This window comes from Perna viridis, chromosome 7 (assembly GCF_037379345.1).
Source record: "Perna viridis isolate PV_CMFRI_1.1 ecotype Kerala chromosome 7, ASM3737934v1, whole genome shotgun sequence".
NCBI lineage: Eukaryota > Metazoa > Mollusca > Bivalvia > Mytilida > Mytilidae > Perna > Perna viridis.
In genome coordinates, this window is record NC_142451.1 from 6,589,337 (window position 1) to 6,609,090 (window position 19,754).

Consider the following 19,754-nt stretch of genomic DNA (forward strand, 5'->3'; position numbering starts at 1 on the left):
GATATATTTTATGAATGTGTGCAATAAATAACATTTTGAAGAAATTGTGGTTAGTTTTGAGTAGAATATATGTTGATTTCTTTATCTTAAGTAGCGTACAATATGAAATTGTAAAATTTCTTAAATTTCTGAAAGCCCGAGAAGTAGATATTCTGTGTTTCAGCGAACATGCTTAAAAAACTATGGTCGGTTGGTAGGCATTTTTTTTAAAGTTTTTTACTGTTTTTTTTTGTAGACAAGACTTTAATAGTGCATTTGTCAAAAAAGCAACTTTATTGAATGCACAAAAAATAAGGTCGGTAGAATTATCGGACACACAGGTGTTTTTAGGCCGTATGATACAACGTATTAAAAAGACATACGTTAGTATTTTTCAAATTCAAGAATTTGCTGCCAAGGACAGAAGTTTGTTACCAGTATAAATTTATCCTGCTTACTAATATTGGTAAGGATACTTCACACAATGTACAAAAATAATTAATATTGCACTCCTTGTAAGAACATAACCAGTTTACTTGAAAATCTAAGTGGTATGACCATAGCAACAATTCCGCTTGTTTCTGAGATTTTAGATACGACAAGACAATGATCAGTTTCCATACAAATGTCATGACGAAAAATGCAAAACACAAATAATTGAAATGCTAAATAACAGGATTCCCAGTAAATACTGTGTACATTAAACCTATAAAATCCTAAAATAGAAAGATGTGGATTATAGAAAACGCCCACAAGTGTCAACAATTTATCAAAATGATGACACAATTTTTTAGCTCTCCAGACCGTAGACAGTGTGAGCTATTGCCATCACTTGTCGACCGTCCTCGTCGTTTACAATTTATCAAAACTCTTCTCCTCTGAGACAACTGAGTGAATTTTTAGACGAAACTAAGCATGATTGTTCCTTAGGGTATCCTGCAAAAAATGATCGTGCGGATTTTTGATCCGTGAGAAAAAATGACCACTGTTGATAAAAATTAAACATAGGGGCAAAAGACAGGTTTTTGCAAACAACAAAAAAAAACCGTTGAATTTACCTGTTTTCTGATAGTGGGTAATATTATTCACCATCAGATGGAAGACCAATTTCGAAATTTTCAAAATGTTTCGTCGCCCGATGTATGAGTAATGGCCCCTGAAAAAAAATGTTTTTGGTCATTTTTCACGTGTACAACTTTGAAATTCTTCTCTGAAACCATGCGACAAAATTTAATGAAAGTTTGCTTCATTGTTTTTAGGGTATTCTGCTCATTTAAAATTTTTCATCGGTCAAAAGTCATGGCGGCCATTACTAAATACAGCCTTTTTTTGCTTTTCCCCCTCAACTATATAAGAATAATTAAGATGAAAGCTACTCATAAGCATGATAAATATGATATTCTAAACGGACTGCCAGTATAGATTTTTTTAGTCGGCCAGTTTGCAACCTTTTTCGCCAATTGCTTGGAATCCAATGATTTTTGGTTTCTTTAGGAAACTTTATGTTCCAAGTTGAATGGAAGTTTGTTCTTGGTGGCCATTTTCCAGATAATTTCTATACTTGGTTTGATTTCAACGATTTTGGTTTCCGAATTAAGCGCCGTCTCTGAATTGAATGGTGATGATAAAAATGTTGTTTAGCCATGGTTTAACTTCATTCTGTTTTGTTTTTTTTTTTTTTTTTTTTATCAAATGTGTACATGTATTTAGCTAAATAAAATAATGCCCTCTCAGACCCGGTGGTATAACATGGCATATTGGACCCCTGCCCAAATTTTTCTCAGAGGTTCTCAAACACTTTGAAGTCATTTCCAACATTTAACAGTGCCTAAGGTACTCATTTGAACTCATGGTATTCATCAATATATACTCTTTTTCAGCAACTTTTTTTGTCAAACATGGTAACAAAACATGATACTTTTACTAACTTAGTTCATAGGGCATGGTTTGCCGGGTTAGGGATTCGGGCTCTTCGAGAGCCTTTTGTTTTTGTTCGTTTTGTTTTTTGTTTTTTGTTTTTTTTTTTGTTTTGTTTTTTTGTTTTTTATTGTTGATATTCGTTGATAATGACACAAATATCTAAAGAGTTCTTTTTTGATTTATTTGTGTTAAAGTGTTACTCGGTTGTCCGGTCAGCGAATTTTATTAACGAAGTGTACAAATGTACGACTGTCCATAAATCCGCAAATTCCCACGCCACAGATAATGGTGACTCTAATGTTTCCTTAAGTTGTCTTATCTGTCAGTCCAAAAAGATCACACAGGTGACACTGTCTAGTTTAAACTGAGATAAAAGGCAGTTTTCATTCCTGAATGTCAATGTGTCCCTGGATTGTATATGTGTTATGACTTCTGTTTATCATGTAGCGGAGTGGATTCAAGAGTTGTTCATGTGCAAAGATTGGATTTACGTATAGAACAAAAAAAAAAAAAAAAAAAAAAGAAAAGAAAGAATTCAAGCTGTGAAAAAATGACTTCAACTTTCACTTTGTTGGATTATTGCTTATTCATTACCGTGCTTTTAGTTTCGGGACTAATTGGAGTATACTATCTTCTGAAGGAAAAATGGCGGGCAAAAGAGTCGACTTCAGACGACATTTTAATGGGTGGCAGAGAAATGCCTGTATTCCCCGTGGCTATGTCGTTAGTAGCAAGTTACATGTCTGCCATTACTGTGTTAGGTGTACCTACCGAGATGTATGTGTTTGGAACCCAGTACTTCCTTGTTGGGTTTGCGGGTCTGCTGACCTACCCAGCTACATGCTACGTTTTTCTGCCGTTCTTTCATAACTTGCAGCTAAATAGTGCATATCAGGTTTGTATAATAAAATAACACTTTTATGTTTTACATTAGAACAGAGATATCAAAGATTTGTACAGGTATATCCCGCAAACAAAGTTTGGGTACAAATGTATATATGTATTACGATTAATTTTATAACGCTGTTGTTTTCGAAAATTATCCGATTCAAATGTCAATGTTTCATTTACAGTTTTTAGAGTCTCATACTTCTGCCTCAAGTCTTCTGTCTCCTTATACTTCATATTGCTTTCCTTTAATTTCGTATGAGCAAGATCTTCAGAAAAAAAATGAATTTTGTAATCTCTTCTTTAGCTCAGTCAAGCACGTAAATTCGTTTGTGGTATCGCACGAGCACACATCATTTATAGTTGAATTCGCAGTTCCAAATTAGTTTCGAGGTTCTGTCACAAAATATTGTTACATGTATGTTCAAAAGCTTCTGAGTAAGCATTCTGGAATTGGAAAAGGCAGGTATTCAGTTTAGTTTTCCATTATTAAGTTTTTAATGGCGTCCGAAAAAAAATTTGTAGATGTTTCTAAAAATTCATCATTTGCAAGAGAGGAGAAGGATAGCTCCTCATTCGTCTGTTTCCGCTGTTAAAATTGAAGTAGTCTGTATATATCACGCCGTTTCAGAGGCTGATTTATTTTCCCTGTTTCTTGAATATTGTAAATCTCCTGTCTTCGAAGAGAATCCAGAGGAGATTTATTCAATCCTCGGTAGGGTTGCCACTGTCTGAAATTTCGGTAGCACTCCATTTACGTGAACGCTGTGTACACCATGTATCTATGATCACTATTTAGAATGACAATTTGACGACAGTTGGACATAGGCACTCGAACCCACAATGTACGTTAGCCACTCACTTGACTGCGAGGAAGCTGAATCGATTTGATTCTTCAACAATTTATTACGATTTTTTTCACTTTAACGAGTCTGTTGTTAATGATGGCGACTCATTTCGCCGAGAAGCTCTTGGGCTTGATGCGAGTAAATGCAACACTGGCTTCGAGTTCGACTATCGAGAAAGGAGAATTCTAGCTTACTGCGTGCAGTCGGCTGTCCTATGCAATATCAGTAAAAATCCAAATGTTTTTAATTGACAAAGAATAAACACAGAAAATGAAATACAAGTGGTTTTACAAAATACTTCTGGTCACAATGAAAGTTCCAACCGGCGTCAAGTAATGATTCAAATTTATATAGAGAATCTATGTTGCCAAGCCAATGAAATTTGTTGTGGTGACTTAGTAATTAGAAAAGTATAACGGAACTTCCAATCATAGGACACGTTGGCCATTTAAAAAGGAAAATTACAAAATGTTTAAAGTTTTCTTTTTTTTTTTTTAAATATCTTCAGCATAATTATGAGAGTGAGAGTACACATAAGAAAATTTATTCAGCAAGCTTAACCTTGATAACAGTAATAAAATGAAATGACCTTATAAAGATGATTTTTAATTAAAACAACCGAAATCTGTGTCTAATTTATCAATAACTTGTCTGTCTACATACATGTAACGACAACTAACTTTGATGGTATATTTTTCGGAAAAAATGTGGATGTGCATATAAATGAAGGTAATTAATGTCCAGCCACTGCAACTGGGGATAATCCAAATTGCATAAAAAAAAACTTTCAGACCATGGGCCAGCATACCCCCAAAGGGATTTTTGTAGACATATATATAATGATTTAGTGAAGACATGCATGTTTAAAGCATCACTTCTTTTACATTTTACAGTTCAATAAATATGATTGATCTATTGTTGTTTATTGTATATATTATGAGAAGTCAGAAGAGTGTTGTTTACTTCTTGTTTATTCATTTAAAGTTTTTTTTTAAAATGTAATTAAATTTTTCTATTGACCATTTTTCAAATCGCTGTACTGATGTTTTGTTTTCATTTGCAATTTTAACACAAAAACCTACAAAAACTTGCTTCAAGGTTTTCATCTCTCAAAAATGGAGTCTGCCTTGTGAAAAAAGGACTGAAGATAGTGTTATGGTAACTCTAAGAGTTCTAGTAGAACAAGACGTCGCGTGGATATAATATTTTTATTTCCTAGTATATCACATGTAAATGGAAATACTCGTGTACAAAGAAAGGGTTTGAGCTGTAATAGGAAAAAATAATCATTGACGATGGAAACTGGTTGATTTTTATATGATTTATTATCATTTATAGGGGTATTTTTTTTAGTCTCAAAATATGGATACGAAACAAAATTTTCATTATTTATGGATTTTGTCATAAGTTCTCCATTCTCATATACGTTTAAAGACTTCCTAAGTATTCAATATTCATTACAGGTGCTTTTGATTGGAACCTGGTGATTATGAGGCATACTTCTAAATTATTTGATTTAACATCCGTTGACCAACAAAGAAATTCCAGTTTGAGGATATTTTGGAAATTCAAAAAATTCGTAATTGCCTATTTGATGATGGATTCCATAAAAACTGAAAAATATCAATAACCTGATGGTTAATTCAAAAGTTGCTAGCTGGTTGCTATAAACATATACGATAAAAACCTGTAATGAAAAAGTTGTATTGCATTGGCGTGTATGTTGTGTCGAAAACATAATTGTTTCGTTAAAAACATAAAAAATAACTGATGAAATATGAAATGTTTTAATAATAATACATGTAAATATTTAATGCACATCATTTTGTGCTTTATGGTCATTGTTAGAAAAAAAAATATTTAGCGGCATGACAATGTTCCTTGTTATTCAGTTTTTTTTAAATAAGGCATTTTCTGCCCTTCAAACACTTTTTGTTGGACCCAAATGTATCATGATAAATTATTTTTACGAACTGTCTGGTTTCTACTCTAGACGATTTTTTATAAGGATGGGGGTAATATTTTGAATTTTAGACCACTTTTTTTCAAAAGGTTCACAACTTTTTCATACAAACAGAAAGAATATTTTGGCTTTCTTTTAATTCATATGCATTGTCAAAACAAAAAAAAAAACCGAACAAACAAAAAAAAAAAAAAAACTTGTTTCACTTGGATGGAAGGAAAATGTTTCAAAGACAAATACTTCAAAACGACCATATGGCTGCATTTTGGCAAACAGGCGGATTTATCAACCTATATACAGCGTTGGCCGAAAAAAACCCCTCTCGGTAGAGATTTTTGTTATCTGGTCCATGGACTATTTGTAAGCGGAACCTTTTCTAATCTGCTCAATGGTCGGATTTTGAGAAATTTTACAGGAAGTTTTGGCATCATATAAAGATATGCATGAGGGTTTTATGTTTAAACCTTATTTAAACTGCTCATTGGTTTTTAATGAAACATGAACACGTTTTTTTTTCTAGTTTTACAAATTCGACGTTTAATACATTGGTATATTTCAGCATTTTAAGAAATAAAAATACGTACTTTTGTGAATAAGCTTTTATTTAGTATGAGGCATTGAATCGCTAAACCTGCAAACGGATGATAGTCACATGTAGTAAAAATATGATAAAATGTTTCTTTACCTAAAAAAACTGCTCTTTTCACATTTTAGTATCTAGAACTCCGTTTTTCGAAGGCTGCAAGATACTTTGCTGGAAGTATATTTTCCCTAGAGATGGTAAGATACTGTACTGTTGTACCATGTATATGTACATGTATGTTTATTTAATCATGTAAAATACACGAATTGCAATTCAGTTTTATAAGATCTAATACATGTACATGTATATAAAAAATATTTATATACATGTATGTACATGTACGTTTGTTTAACCATGCGAGTCGCAATTCAATTTTATATACAATGTATGATCTCATACATGTACATGAATATAAAAAAAATATTTAAGAAATTAGGCGATTCAGTAATAGTAATCACGAAAGGACAAATGGAGTCGCGTAGACGTATTACTGGCTTAAATGTATTGAATAACCTAGGAAAGCTGTGTGCTCCTCTATCATGGTTGGTTATTATTTTTCTGTTTTGTTTAATTCATTTGAACACATTTTCAGTTGCAACTTTCCGTAAATTGCACTACGACAGCGTATCCGTTTTCTGTTGTAATATAATATAATCTGATTAAGTTCGTGTAAGTAGAATATAATGATTACATGCATGAAACACGTGGAAGATTCATTCAACAACATACCAGGCGATGAGACAACGCTCTGCTCATCTGCACGTTGTAGAAAAAATATCTGAATTAGGCCAGTTTCAAATACATGTAGTGTTACCATGCTTTAATATGTACATATGTATATCAGGAATAGTTGAACATATTTGTATGTTCTAATACATTGTAACTATATCTATTCCATATATTTTAATTCACAGCTTTTATACATGGCAGTGGTATTGTATGCACCAGCTCTAGCATTAAATCAAGGTAACCCAAAGGAAATTCAATCCTATGCCGTAACTATCCTTAGACACCCGCTTGTTTGGTGGTGTAGGTAGGGCGAGGGAGTGATACATGTAACGAATCCGTATTCTAGATATTTCTATATCCAGCAGATGATATTAATAAGGATATTACTAGCTTATTACACTTATACAAACAATTTTACCCAGTTATATGATAATTACAATGTATGGTAGACACATCGAAAATAAACTTGAGGAACCAAGGACACCATCCAATATCTAATTTGTCTCACGGTCGATTTAGTTGTATATGCGCTTATTTCATACTTGTAGATAAACATTGATTTCCCTGCTTTTATATGTTGCTCCTAGTGATAATAATCCACAATTTTGAACCCGAAAAACAGTCTGATTTTCATTGACATGCATGAATAAAAACGTAAAAGAAAATGAATGTTTTTGACACTCATTAAGTCCCATGTGTATATTTCAGTGACAGGGCTATCGATATGGGGATCAATCATCAGTGTAGGTGTAGTTGTTACATTTTACACGTCAATGGTGAGTTCTAAGAATTTACTATACCTATTGATTTATGCGGGTACTGTTTTGTGTTTGAAACTACTGAAACCACTCCTAGCCATGTCTTACTAACTTAACCCATATAAAGACATACTAACTATATCCAGCATATGCGTAATAATCTAAAGCATACAATTTTTGGTCAGACGTGTTAATCTCAACGAAAGTACAAGAATGTAAGAATGTTTTTTATAGAAGAATATATCTCTAACAACAATATTTTAGAGAACTAAATTAGAAGCGTCACCATTAATACATGTTATAAACTGTATTTTGACAGGGGGGTTTAAGAGCAGTGCTATGGACAGACACGTTCCAGATTTTTATTGTTGTTGGTGGACTCGTTGGAATTATAGCTATCGGTAGTGATAAACTTGGAGGTCTTGCTGAAGTCTGGCATATAGCAAACTTAGGCGGAAGAATCGAGTTCTTTAAGTAAGTATAAATCAGGGCTTAATCAAATAATTGGCTAAAATGATGTTTTATCGAGGGCATTCGTTGTAAGTTTATACTTTTCTTGGTGTTAAATTGGGTCAATTCTGTCTTTAATTTCTTCAAAAAATATATTGTTATTACGATCAAGAGAATCATCATGATCACAGTACTTGTATTGATATGAAATTGCCGACAATATACTTTTATGTAATATGAACTATTTTTTTTTTCATCATGTTGGTTTATTTCAGTTTTGACCCAAGTCCCTTCGTCAGATGTACATTTTGGGGACTTATTATTGGAAGTTTTGTAGGCCAGTTAACCATCTATGGAGCTAATCAAACTATGTTACAGCGATACATGAGCATCAGCAATGTACGAAACTCACAAATGTACGTATATGTGTAGCTCAAATTGAAAATTATGTATACATGTATTGTTTGAAGGAAAGAGGCAGTAAAGTCACAAGTACCACAAATGAGGGGAAATCCTGGGACAAAACAAAACCGTGAACACAAAAACGACAACATCCGAAGAACAAATTTCTTAACACAAAATAACCGAAAAAAGCGGAGAAAACGAACCCAGGTACTCCGGAAGGATAACAATTCCTACAAGACAGCCACTGTATTGTTCCTTGAAGACCAAGTCCAGTAAAGAAACTGATCTCAGAATTAATAACAGTCCAGTGCATATAGAACTGTTAATATAACGATTTGTACTCAGCTGTGATAGTGTCAGAACAGCTTTTGCACTGAGGGTTTCGATAAACTAATAAAAAAAACATTTACTACGTTGTTTTCACCAATACAAAACTTTGATACAAGAAGATAGTAGCACTTGCAGATTCTTGATTAAAAAATGGTACTGCTCACCCATATTTTACGAAAATATAGTCTATAATATTTATTTACAACAAAATCCGATGGGTTTATCGAGTGCCTCTTCTCATTGTATGTTAATGGTCTTATACAAAGTGTATAATTTTTGTTCAGATCATTTGTCTGTACGAACCTTTTTGTGGGAGGGATGTAGTCTTATTCTGTTACCCTCTCACTTGATATATTTGTCCGTTGATATTATATAACCATTAGTCTAAGGACAGAAAATAAAAAAAGACATCACATATAAAATAATGTTGGACTCTGCAAGAAAACTATGTTCAGAAACCAAAAACTGACAATAAATCAGCAATGCAATGCCAGTAATATCTGTGTGCTTATTATAGTTTGAAAAATTGCCTATTACAGATGTTTTTAGCTTACCTGACCCAAACGGCCACGCGGGCTATTGCCATCGCTTTGCGTCCGTCGTCGTCATTAACAATTTTTCAAAATTCTTCTCTGACACTACTCAATCAATTAGAACCAAACTTTGTATAAAGGTTTATATAGGTATTTTGACATAATCTGATGGGTTTTTTTTTTTATCCGCAGACAAATATAACCGTCGTCACTTAAATAGATCAAAGAGGTCATACAGTAGTTTTTTTCTCATATATCCCTAAAACCGCTGGTTTAGCCATATTCTGAAATGATGATAAAAATGTTCAGTATAATAAGATCTGTCTGTGAATTCTGTCAACCCATGATAGTTATTGCAAGTTTTGGACATATTTTTTTTTTCTATTTTAATGTTATTACTTTCAAATTTCCTTTCCTAAGCTACTGGACGTAATTCTATAAAATCCAAATTTTTACGCTGGGTAAAAGTGTGTTGTATTGAGAGATCTGTGGTCCAATTTTTATGAAATCCACTAATACATATTGAAATTAATGCCTTTTTGATGTGTTTATATTTTGTTATTGCTGATGTTAATTCTTTCAAAAATTTTCTCCTGTGAAACAAACAACTGGACAGAACCCAATGAAAGTTGATAATTATTATTATTCCTTAGGTATTAGCCTTGAAAAAAAATAAAAATAAAAAAAAATAAATAAAATGAAGCTTTTCAAGCCAGGTTAGAGATTCAGGTTCTTTAGAGCCTCTAGTTAATTTTTGTTTTAACTTTTTTCAGAGCTCTATTCATCAGTTTACCAGCAGTTATCCTTATCATATCATTAGTTTGTCTCTCGGGACTTGTCATTTACGCGGCGTACGCATCATGTGATCCTCTACTTGATGGCAAAATATTAGCAAGGGATCAGGTATAATTAAAGCAGTGTCTTCACAAGGGAGAATGTAAAAATAAGTGAAATAATCATCAAAGTTGACTTCTCTGATTTATCGTCACAATATAACAAAACATTTGTTCGCAAATGTCCTCTAGTGGTACCCACGCTGCAACTTTTAGAATATGGTATAAATATAAACATATATATAAATATATACATGAATATAAAGTTTAAGAGGAAGTTTTCGTCTATTGGCAAACCCTAAGTCAAGTTATCAAACAAATTTATATAAAGATTGTTTCATATTATTTAATTGGTCTGACAAGAAATTGCGGAGAAAAATGAACAATACAGGAAAAAATGTGACGAACAGACGCTCGCAGCAAGGCACTTTCAATGGAAACTTCTTTTTATTACCGCTATAACCTTGGTTCCCTTGATTACTTTATGTCTCAGGAATATTTATTTTACAAATTGGATACAATCACATAAATCACAGTCTGTATAAAGTAAAGATTTTGTCCGTTGTTAGCATTGCTTTCATGCACGGAAGTAACCATATTTTGCTTAACATTTCCCCCCTTATATCCACACGTACTTAATTTAATACGTTGTTTTCATTTCAGTTATTGCCATACTTTGTTATGGAGACATTAGGATCTATACACGGAGTTCCTGGTCTTTTTGTTGCTAGCATATTTAGTGCTTCTCTCAGGTTTGTACTTATAGTTAGAAATTATAGGCGACATTTGGTTCGTTTAAAACTTTTACCCGGTTGTTCCTTTTTCTGAAAGATGCAAACCTGAAGATACATTGTACATATAAATAACACTGACATCACTACCTTATATGGTATGGTTGATAATCTCCTTTGAATACCGATGGTGTTAGAAAATAAAGGTGCAGTACAGAATGTACATTTTGAAATGAACTTTTATTACCATATCTGTTATAAATAAAAACAAACAAAAGAAACTGGGAAATTAATTCGAATTAGTTCGGCATACATGTTGTATATTCCATGGTCTTAGTCTGTGGATATTCACAGCATAAAAAGACTTATTGAAAATCCACTACTGTACTCACAAATAAGTGTTGCTCCTATGTTATTCAGCTCTATATCATCCTGTCTAAACGCACTGTCTATCACCTTGCTGGAAGATCTAATCAAGCCCACACTGGATCAATGTGGAAAAACTTTGTCCCCACGTTCTGAAGCTAGACTTGCTAAGCTCCTAGGTAAGTATCTTTGTAGTTCTAAACTTTTGGCAGTCCATTGAATATCGAGGTTCATGATGATCATGCAATAAAATTACTGTGTTTCGTTTTCACACCGACTTTTTTCAGCAATCGTCTGACTATTTTGAAATACAGTATCTGCTTTTATGCATATACGCGCATACAGATTTTATTTTTATATGTGTAAATTTATATGTAGTTTCTCTCATTTTTTATTGACAATGCCTCGTGAGACCGTCAAGGTTTTATAATGTTTTGGAATGTTACTGGAGATCAGTATGTGATACTTCAATAACTTACTATTTGTCTTTTCTTCTAATTTAAATGCTTTATTTTTCAATTTTACATCGATATTGGTATATTTTATTCACAACCTTATGTAAGAGAAATCAGAGCAACCATAATTCGAACGGTAATAATCCAGGGTTGACGACAAACAAACAGACACACACAACAATGTTCATGACATAACCGAAATAATAATCATACACATGTTTATAGAAATACGAGTGAGCAACACGAACTCCATAAAAACTGAGAGCACAGACTAGATACTGGCTAGGTAAACGTTCTCAGCTTTACAGAAAAAAACCCAAAAAAACCGAGTTACTAAAAACATTGTCACGTCCGGAATGGACGAAAGAGATGGTCGAAAGAGAAATACTAAGACACCGTCTCATGGTACAGATGGATACATCATAACAATCCGAGGGTTCACGATTACGAACAGAAGACTTGTGTAGTGATGACTTCAATTAAGTAGAAACACAATTAACCCTTTTCCAGAAACCTAATTATAAGAAGTCTAGCCCGAAACAAAAAAAGTACGCGTTGTTTCGGCGAGATCTTGCATAATGTATATGTATGTTGTTATATGAAAAATCCATACTTAGGTACTGGAAACTGGTTGTGAAAGGAAAAAATCATGATAAAAAATCTGTTTTAATTTATTGCGAACAATATTTTTGAGAATAATCAGAATTAATTGTTATACTCTACTTATGAGTTACATGCACGTAAAACATTTGATTACGCGTTTTAAAGCTCAAAGAAACCTACATGAAACTATTTTTTTTTCAATCCAGGTGTTCTTGGAGGAGTTATCGTTATTGCTTTAGCATTTTTGTGTTATTTCCTTGGAACGACAGTTTTGCAGGTAAAATAAATCATTGCAGTAAGACTTGAACATTAGCGGATAATATATTGATAAGTTAACGCATGTACATGTATATGTCCCGAGAACTAGTCCGATTTGCTTATTTCCATAACTTAGTTGTTTGACTGTTCTCTGCAGGGCGTTTTTGTTCTGGACAATTTGATTTTCTTCGCCGGTTTTCATAACTGTATATAGTCTTGATTGCGCACGTGCATTACGCGTAAATGTAAAAATAGGACAAGTTTATATCATTTGTATTCAGAAATGATACCATATGCATGAACCTAATTGAGCTTCTAATTTTATGATATTTAGATCATGATAACAGTTTTAGGAATGGCAGGAGGACCATTGTTGGCTCTGTTTGTAATGGGTATGTTCATGCCCTGTGTTAATGCAGTGGTAAGTATTATGTTAATTTTGCGACATACATGTATATGTAAATGTATAGCCGTTTATTTAAAGTAAGTGCAATTTTTTGTATTATTGTTTTAGATTATACCAGTCTACTAGATTACACATAAGTTTTAGATTTAACTTAAAAAGGAGTTTGAACACTGTTAGTTTATTAAACATTCCTTAAATGATATTTATGTCATTCGGGTTATATTCCAGGTTACAGGCAATACACTTCTGTTGATTTCCACTTGTAACAAGTAATTAGCCGAGTATCATGTTCGCTTCTCAGTTACTTAACTTAAGATGATAACATTACATCATATACTGCAATCACACTCGTCAAAGAAGAGAAAGTGGAAAACCATAAATCCGTGCTATCTTCTTTTAGTTTCTCTACTAAAGACGATAATTGTGATCTACCGTCTATGTACTGGATTCCTAAACTCCACAATAATCCATAAAACAACGCTACATAGCTGGATCTGCAAAATGTACATGTACCACCAAACCTCTTTCAAAACTTTTTTAACTTCAATACTCACAGCTGTCAAAGAGGGTCTTCAGTCATACCACGACACTTGTTACTCCATTAGTGGTATTACTATCCCAGTGGACCCTGAAAAATTCGAAAGATCTGCTGGAAATTCTCAATTTAAGATACACTCCTTGAGACGTTCACGTTGACCATTTTAGCGTTCTTACATTGTTTACTGTGCGTTTACATATCATTTTGCGTTCGTTTTAATGCACGATAAACACACGATAGAAGCGATCGTTTATTTTTGTACATTGATTATTTCTTTGATTAAAGTATTATTTTTGTATATTTTGCTATTAATTCATATAACTTCATTAATTTTATTTTCTATTTTTTCTGTCTTCATTAAATGTCAATATCATTATTTTTCGTCGTTCGTCTAACGTACGTTTAAACGCACGATATGAGCGTTCGTCTATCGTGCGTTTAAACGCACGCTAGGAGCGTACGTTTATCGTGCGTTTAAACGCACGATGGGAGCGTCCGTTTAAACCCGCGATAGAAGCGTTCGTTCATCGTGCGTTTGGTGAGCGTTTAGCATGCGTGTGGGAAACCTAAACGTCTCAAGGAGTGTAATTACATGTATAAGGATACAATATCATTAAAGCCTATGATTTTTTTTCGACCATTTATACTTTCATTCCCCATGCTCGTTTTAAATCCGGACACAAATATTATACATCGTTGTTACTAAAAAAAGATGGTACACCTAGATATAGATACATGTACATAGTAAATGTACTTGGCAGAGATTCTTCATACTTTGTGAAAAGCGATTCCAAATCATCTTCCAAATATACCGAAGAAAATATTTCCAAAATGCTGGAAATTTTGATCGGTAACATATCTGTCCAGTGTGGTTTATGTTTTTTTAACAAACGATCGTCATTCCAATGGTTACAAATTGTGCTCCTCCACTTACTGACCTATTCCTTCTTATGAAACTGATTCTATAGCTTATAGCATCCAAAGGAAAGAACATCGTTTTACCAGATTTTTATATCTCAGTTTCTGCTATTTAGGTGACGTGTTACAAATATCGTTCAGAAATCTTAGTTTCGGGGATTGTATATATCGCATCTACCCTAAAGACTTTTAGATAAAAGATACTATAGACACTGTGAAGTTAGCCTCATATCTTGACACTAAGATATCGATGGAAAAAGAAAACTATCGACAAAACTATACGGCAATCGCAATGTCTTTTCGTTCCGTATTGTAAACTTTCCTTTCACATTGGCAACATTCCTTCAGCATTTACGTATGGAGTTTTCATGACACAACTCATACGTTATGCAAGATCTTACCATAACTACGCAGACTTCTTGTACCGCTGGACATCTTACAATTAGGCTTCTGGAATATGTTGCTACTAACTGAAGTCATCACTACAGAAGATTTATGGTCGTCATCATGAACTCGTGGATCGTTACGGTGTATCCTTCTGCACCATGAAAACCGATTTGTTCAACCTGTCATTCTTTCCCTTCCCTCTTTCGACTACTCCGGACTTAGACTTTTTTTCTGAGCAACTAGGTGGTTGTATTTAGAAAAACAGAGGACCCTTACCCTATTGGTACACCTGGTCTATGCTCCCAGTTTTTAGTGGAGTCCGAGTTGCTCATTGACTTTTGTTTCTTTGTACGTATTATTTTGGTTATGTCATTTATTGTGTGTGTCTGTTTTTTCCTGTCCGGTCTTTGTCCCTGGATTACATTCTTTTGATTTCCGCTAGAATCGTTGTTCCCTTGATTACTCTTATTAAGCACGAAGTCATGACAAAATAAAACAAATACAAAACAAATAGGAAAAAAATCTTCCGGTTGCATGCTTTAAATATCAAGTATGCATCGAAAATAAATATAAGTAAATGTTAGAGTGTTATTCTTATTTTGAAATTGATCTTTTTGCAATACCTATTTACACAAATGTAGAATTACAGATACTGTGCTTTTTTTTTTACCTCATACAGGGAGCAGTTACTGGAGTCGTCGTGGGAACGGTAGTCATTTTTTGGATTGTCATTGGAGCTTTTGTTTACAAAGCACCGCTACCCGAGCTCCCTTTTCGGACAGACGGTTGCTCAGTTGCTCACGAGGTTCATGATTTATTTAATCAATTTTCAAATCGACAGCCAGATTTCAGCGCTACTGCACATCCTGATATAATTACACAGCTGGTTACTGCAGAGCCTATGGATTGGTCTGTATATTAAGCTAAATTGTTAACTTATCATCTTAACACTTAAAGCTAGAGGCTGTTGTTCAGTACAGTCAAACTTTGCTTTGAAAACTGATACCCTTTAATTGCTTTCCAGTCAGTCGGTCTTAAGATATTAAACAGTCGTTGTAATTTACTGGTAGCATACTTTTGCCTATCACTTCTATGCTGTCATAACTGAACGGTATTATTTCGTCACATGTTAGAAGTTAGGAATACTCACTCTGTCAAATTTATACTACAAACTACATGTATGATGACGCATGTGTCAAAGATTTTTTTTATTTAGACCGAGTCAAAATAAGAAAATACTCCATAAACTGGTGCTTACCGGTTTAACGCTAACCTTTTATGACCCTTGTTCTGTCGGGCAAGTAAATGGAAATTCTGCTTGCCCGCCACGCCCCCGCCTGAATCCGCCCCTGCGAGCAGAGAGGCAACCTCTAACACCATATCATGTATACACACTATATTAAAATAGATAATACAGTTATATAATTAACTTTCTGATAGGACAACAAAATTTTGTCCATCATCTCATAGACCAAAGTTCGTAATGTGATTCTGATGTCATCAATCTTTTTTCCTTAAATTGTGATACTAAAATTAAATTATCAGGAATGACTTTATATTTTGTCGGTCTATTTGAAATAACCTCGAGATTGAGGTTATTTCTTGATAGAGCGGAAAAATAAAACAATCATAGAGGTTTAAAAAATGATTTTAAAATACAGGCAAACTTTGTGTTTCGTAAATTATGTTGGTTGTAAATATATTATGTGTTTGATAGTAGTCTATACACAATTCCAGGTCTGGTTTCAACACTGTCTATAGACTGTCTTTTCTCTGGTACCCTACATTAGCCATTGGAGTCTCTATTGTTGTTGGTATCTTTGTTAGTTGTTTAACTGGTAAGTGTTTATTGAATCTAATAAAAGTTCAGCCGTATAAGGAAACAGGCATTATAATGGGTCTAAACTGTGCACTTTTCTAAAGAACCCTACAGTGAATGGCAGTGCCTATATCAGTTTGACTTTTTGAATTTTTAGCCAGTCATTTCATTAGCTTCCGCACAAAAATAAAATAGTTTACAGTATATTATTGGTTATGAGTGTTATGAATTCAGGTTATATACAGTGCTCAATAGATCAAAAAACGGATTGTGTGTAGTTTTAAGTCCTCAAACTTATACCTTGTAAAATAATCATGCTTCGATTTCATTCTTTTTTAAAGTTTTTGAAATAAGTACCTTCTGCATGTAATTATCAGAGGTATAAACGTACCATTTTGTTTTAGGATGGCGGAAGGGAAAGATAAATTCCCGTTACATCTACCCAGTGTCTGAAAAATTGTGTTGCTGTCTGCCAAATTTTATTCAACAATGCTTCAACTGCAACTCATTATGGAAATATGTAAGTTGATTTTCAACTTTGTAAATGAATGTCGATTTTTTATAAACCAACTTCTTAGAGTTTGTTGTGTTCGACATGAAGCATACATGTCACTGGTGGGCATGAGGTGATGTCAATGATAGCCGTGTCCCATTTGAAAAGTTCTTGCTTTCTAACATCTAGTTTTATTTCTATTTTAAACATATACATGTAGAACCTATGTTATCGATGCCAAAAGTCATACATCCGTGAGTAATCTAACTTGATTTGTAACACGCTTTCTGATTGGCTATCTATAAGCTAAAAAGGCCTAACTTGGTTGATCCACAATCTGCGGCTCCTATATACAATGAAGCTATGATTACGCATCCTTTATCAACATTCGGATTCATTCATTCATTCTTTCATTCCTTTATTTCTTCTTTACAGATATTTGATTTGAAATAACAAAAAGTATACATACAAAGAGTAAGACAAAAATAATTGAAATTGAAAACCTATATACATACATGCACTAAATGTTAAAAATCATGTCAAAGTGCTATAAAAATGTTAGTGATCTTAAGGAAGGTTAAATCATGCCTGTCTTGCCACAGCGTTACAATAATAAAGAGCTTGTGTTGTAATGTTTTACATGTACAGACTTTAAAGAGTAATCAAGGGAACCAAGGTTATAGCAGTAATCAAAAGAATGTAATCTAGGGACAAAGACCAGACATGGAAAGCAGGCATACACCAAAGAACATAAAGTAACTAAAATTATACGTACAAAGTAACAAAAGCAAATGAGCAACTCGGACTCCACTAAAAACTGGGAGCATGGACCAGGTGCACCGGTAGGGTAAGCGTCTTCTGCTTTTCTAGAAACACCCGCTGAGTTGCTCATAAAAAGTCAAGTCCGGGGTAGACAACTGAGAAAAGGAAAACTAAAGCTTCTGAATTTGAACTTGAATAAGTACATGTAATATACGTACAAGTACTATGTTTCGGAAATAAACAAAAAATATTAGTTAAAATATACAAACCATAAAGTTTCACTCTGCCACAGAAGTTGTTTTCACCATCATTTGATTTCATGTTATTTGTTTTCATAGAACCAGCAGATAGGAAGTGAGTTACTTTCTGATGACGAAGACGATGACATTCCAGTAACAATTTACACGAAAACAAAAAGCAAAGAAAATGTCCATCTCATGTCGAAGGCTGCTTCTGATAATTCGGATAATTTTGAAGCAGATCTGAAAGATATGGTGGAATCTAAAGTGTAAATCGGTGATACCTTTATACGGACTGTTTTAGATAAATGATAAAAGATCACTGAATGGCTGTCAGATTTTTTGTAAAGGTTCTACGCTACGGTAAAATGAAAAAAAAACACATCCCCGTATATACCAGTAAAGGCTTTATTAACACTTGCGTTTTGCTGAAATCGAAACGTACAGATTCTGCAAGTTTCTCTACTTTTGTTTCATGACTGTCTGTCATTTTAGCATAATCTCCATTTTGTACGTTGATGACGTTATGGGCAACACCTTGCTGACAAATTACGTTAGTTAAACAAACAATATTCCTTCCATTCAAATTATACATGTTATGATTAAAATGCACATGACGTATTAGCAATGGCCTGCGATTTAATTTCCGATTTACATCAATAAAGACTGATTTTATTAGACTATTCTCCTGTTATCTAATTCTTGATTTAAACCATTTGTCCACTAACCAGGAAAAATGCAGGCTTTGACATGCTCGAGTAGAGAAATAATTTAAACGACTCATTACTGCAGGATAATCAATATATAAACATAGCTTTGTCCAAAATAACATTTCATCATTAGGCATAAAAGTGGAAACGCCCAAAGGCATGTCCTTATTCTGGACCAAGATCAAGATCTGAATTAAAATCAGAACCTGATTTTCAGGGAAAAAATCGAAAAACACAATTATATTCAGTGACATTTAAACATCGTTTGACAATCTGGTAGACGGACGTCCATGTTTAGTCTTGCAGAGAAGCCAGGGGACAGCACTATTCAGTGTAGTAACAATCCTGTAATTTGGCGTACAAATTATTCACTTTTCCAGAATTTGCAAGATTCGTAAATTTTCTTACGTCTAGAGTGAATTTCGATCGTAAAACGGTGTTAGAAGCTTGGGACAAGTAAAATGCAAAACGTCATAAGCGGTAGGAAAAAATCATGTGTAAAGCCTTTAGCTCGTCAGAAAAAAAATACAATAGGATAGAAATGATAGAAAAATTTCTGGGAACTTACAATGTAGGGCTGTTATTTGCTGTGTGCCTTCATGCAATAAGAACCCAATGTTGACAGATATTGTGTGGGTTAACAAAATGTTTTCCTAAAACTACACACATTTCATTTGTGATAATCTGGGTAATGTATGGGGATTGTATGAATTATTAGAAAATACACTTTAAGCAATTTTATTTTCTCATTTTTTTTGTAAATGGGCTTAACAGAATAAAGTGTCGTTTTTTTAATAAATGATTGTAATTGAACCTAAACGCCCTCCAATACAATAAAAGAAAAAGCATT

At 33.5% G+C, this 19,754-nt stretch overlaps 1 protein-coding gene across 1 annotated transcript; it reads left to right on the forward strand.

Moving 5' to 3' along the window:
• The first annotated feature begins 2,244 nt into the window (after positions 1-2,244).
• Positions 2,245-18,525, forward strand: LOC148611107 (sodium-coupled monocarboxylate transporter 1-like). The gene is made up of 15 exons (XM_088591274.1): positions 2,245-2,794; positions 6,313-6,378; positions 7,096-7,147; positions 7,619-7,686; positions 7,988-8,142; positions 8,394-8,534; positions 10,160-10,289; positions 10,883-10,971; positions 11,371-11,495; positions 12,581-12,651; positions 12,967-13,053; positions 15,561-15,790; positions 16,619-16,719; positions 17,105-17,220; positions 18,294-18,525. The coding sequence occupies exons 1-15, from the start codon at positions 2,318-2,320 to the stop codon at positions 18,465-18,467; spliced, it is 2,082 nt and encodes a 693-aa protein (XP_088447400.1). The 5' UTR covers positions 2,245-2,317; the 3' UTR covers positions 18,468-18,525.
• The last annotated feature ends 1,229 nt before the right edge of the window (positions 18,526-19,754 follow it).

Excerpts from the sequence above, each read along its gene's own strand:
- LOC148611107 (XM_088591274.1), top strand. The coding sequence starts at position 2,318 with ATGTGTTATGACTTCTGTTTATCATGTAGCGGAGTGGATTCAAGAGTT. Across the intron at positions 8,143-8,393 it reads GGAAGAATCGAGTTCTTTAA|TTTTGACCCAAGTCCCTTCG; the intron begins GTAAGTATAAAT and ends GGTTTATTTCAG. Across the intron at positions 10,290-10,882 it reads AAATATTAGCAAGGGATCAG|TTATTGCCATACTTTGTTAT; the intron begins GTATAATTAAAG and ends TTTTCATTTCAG.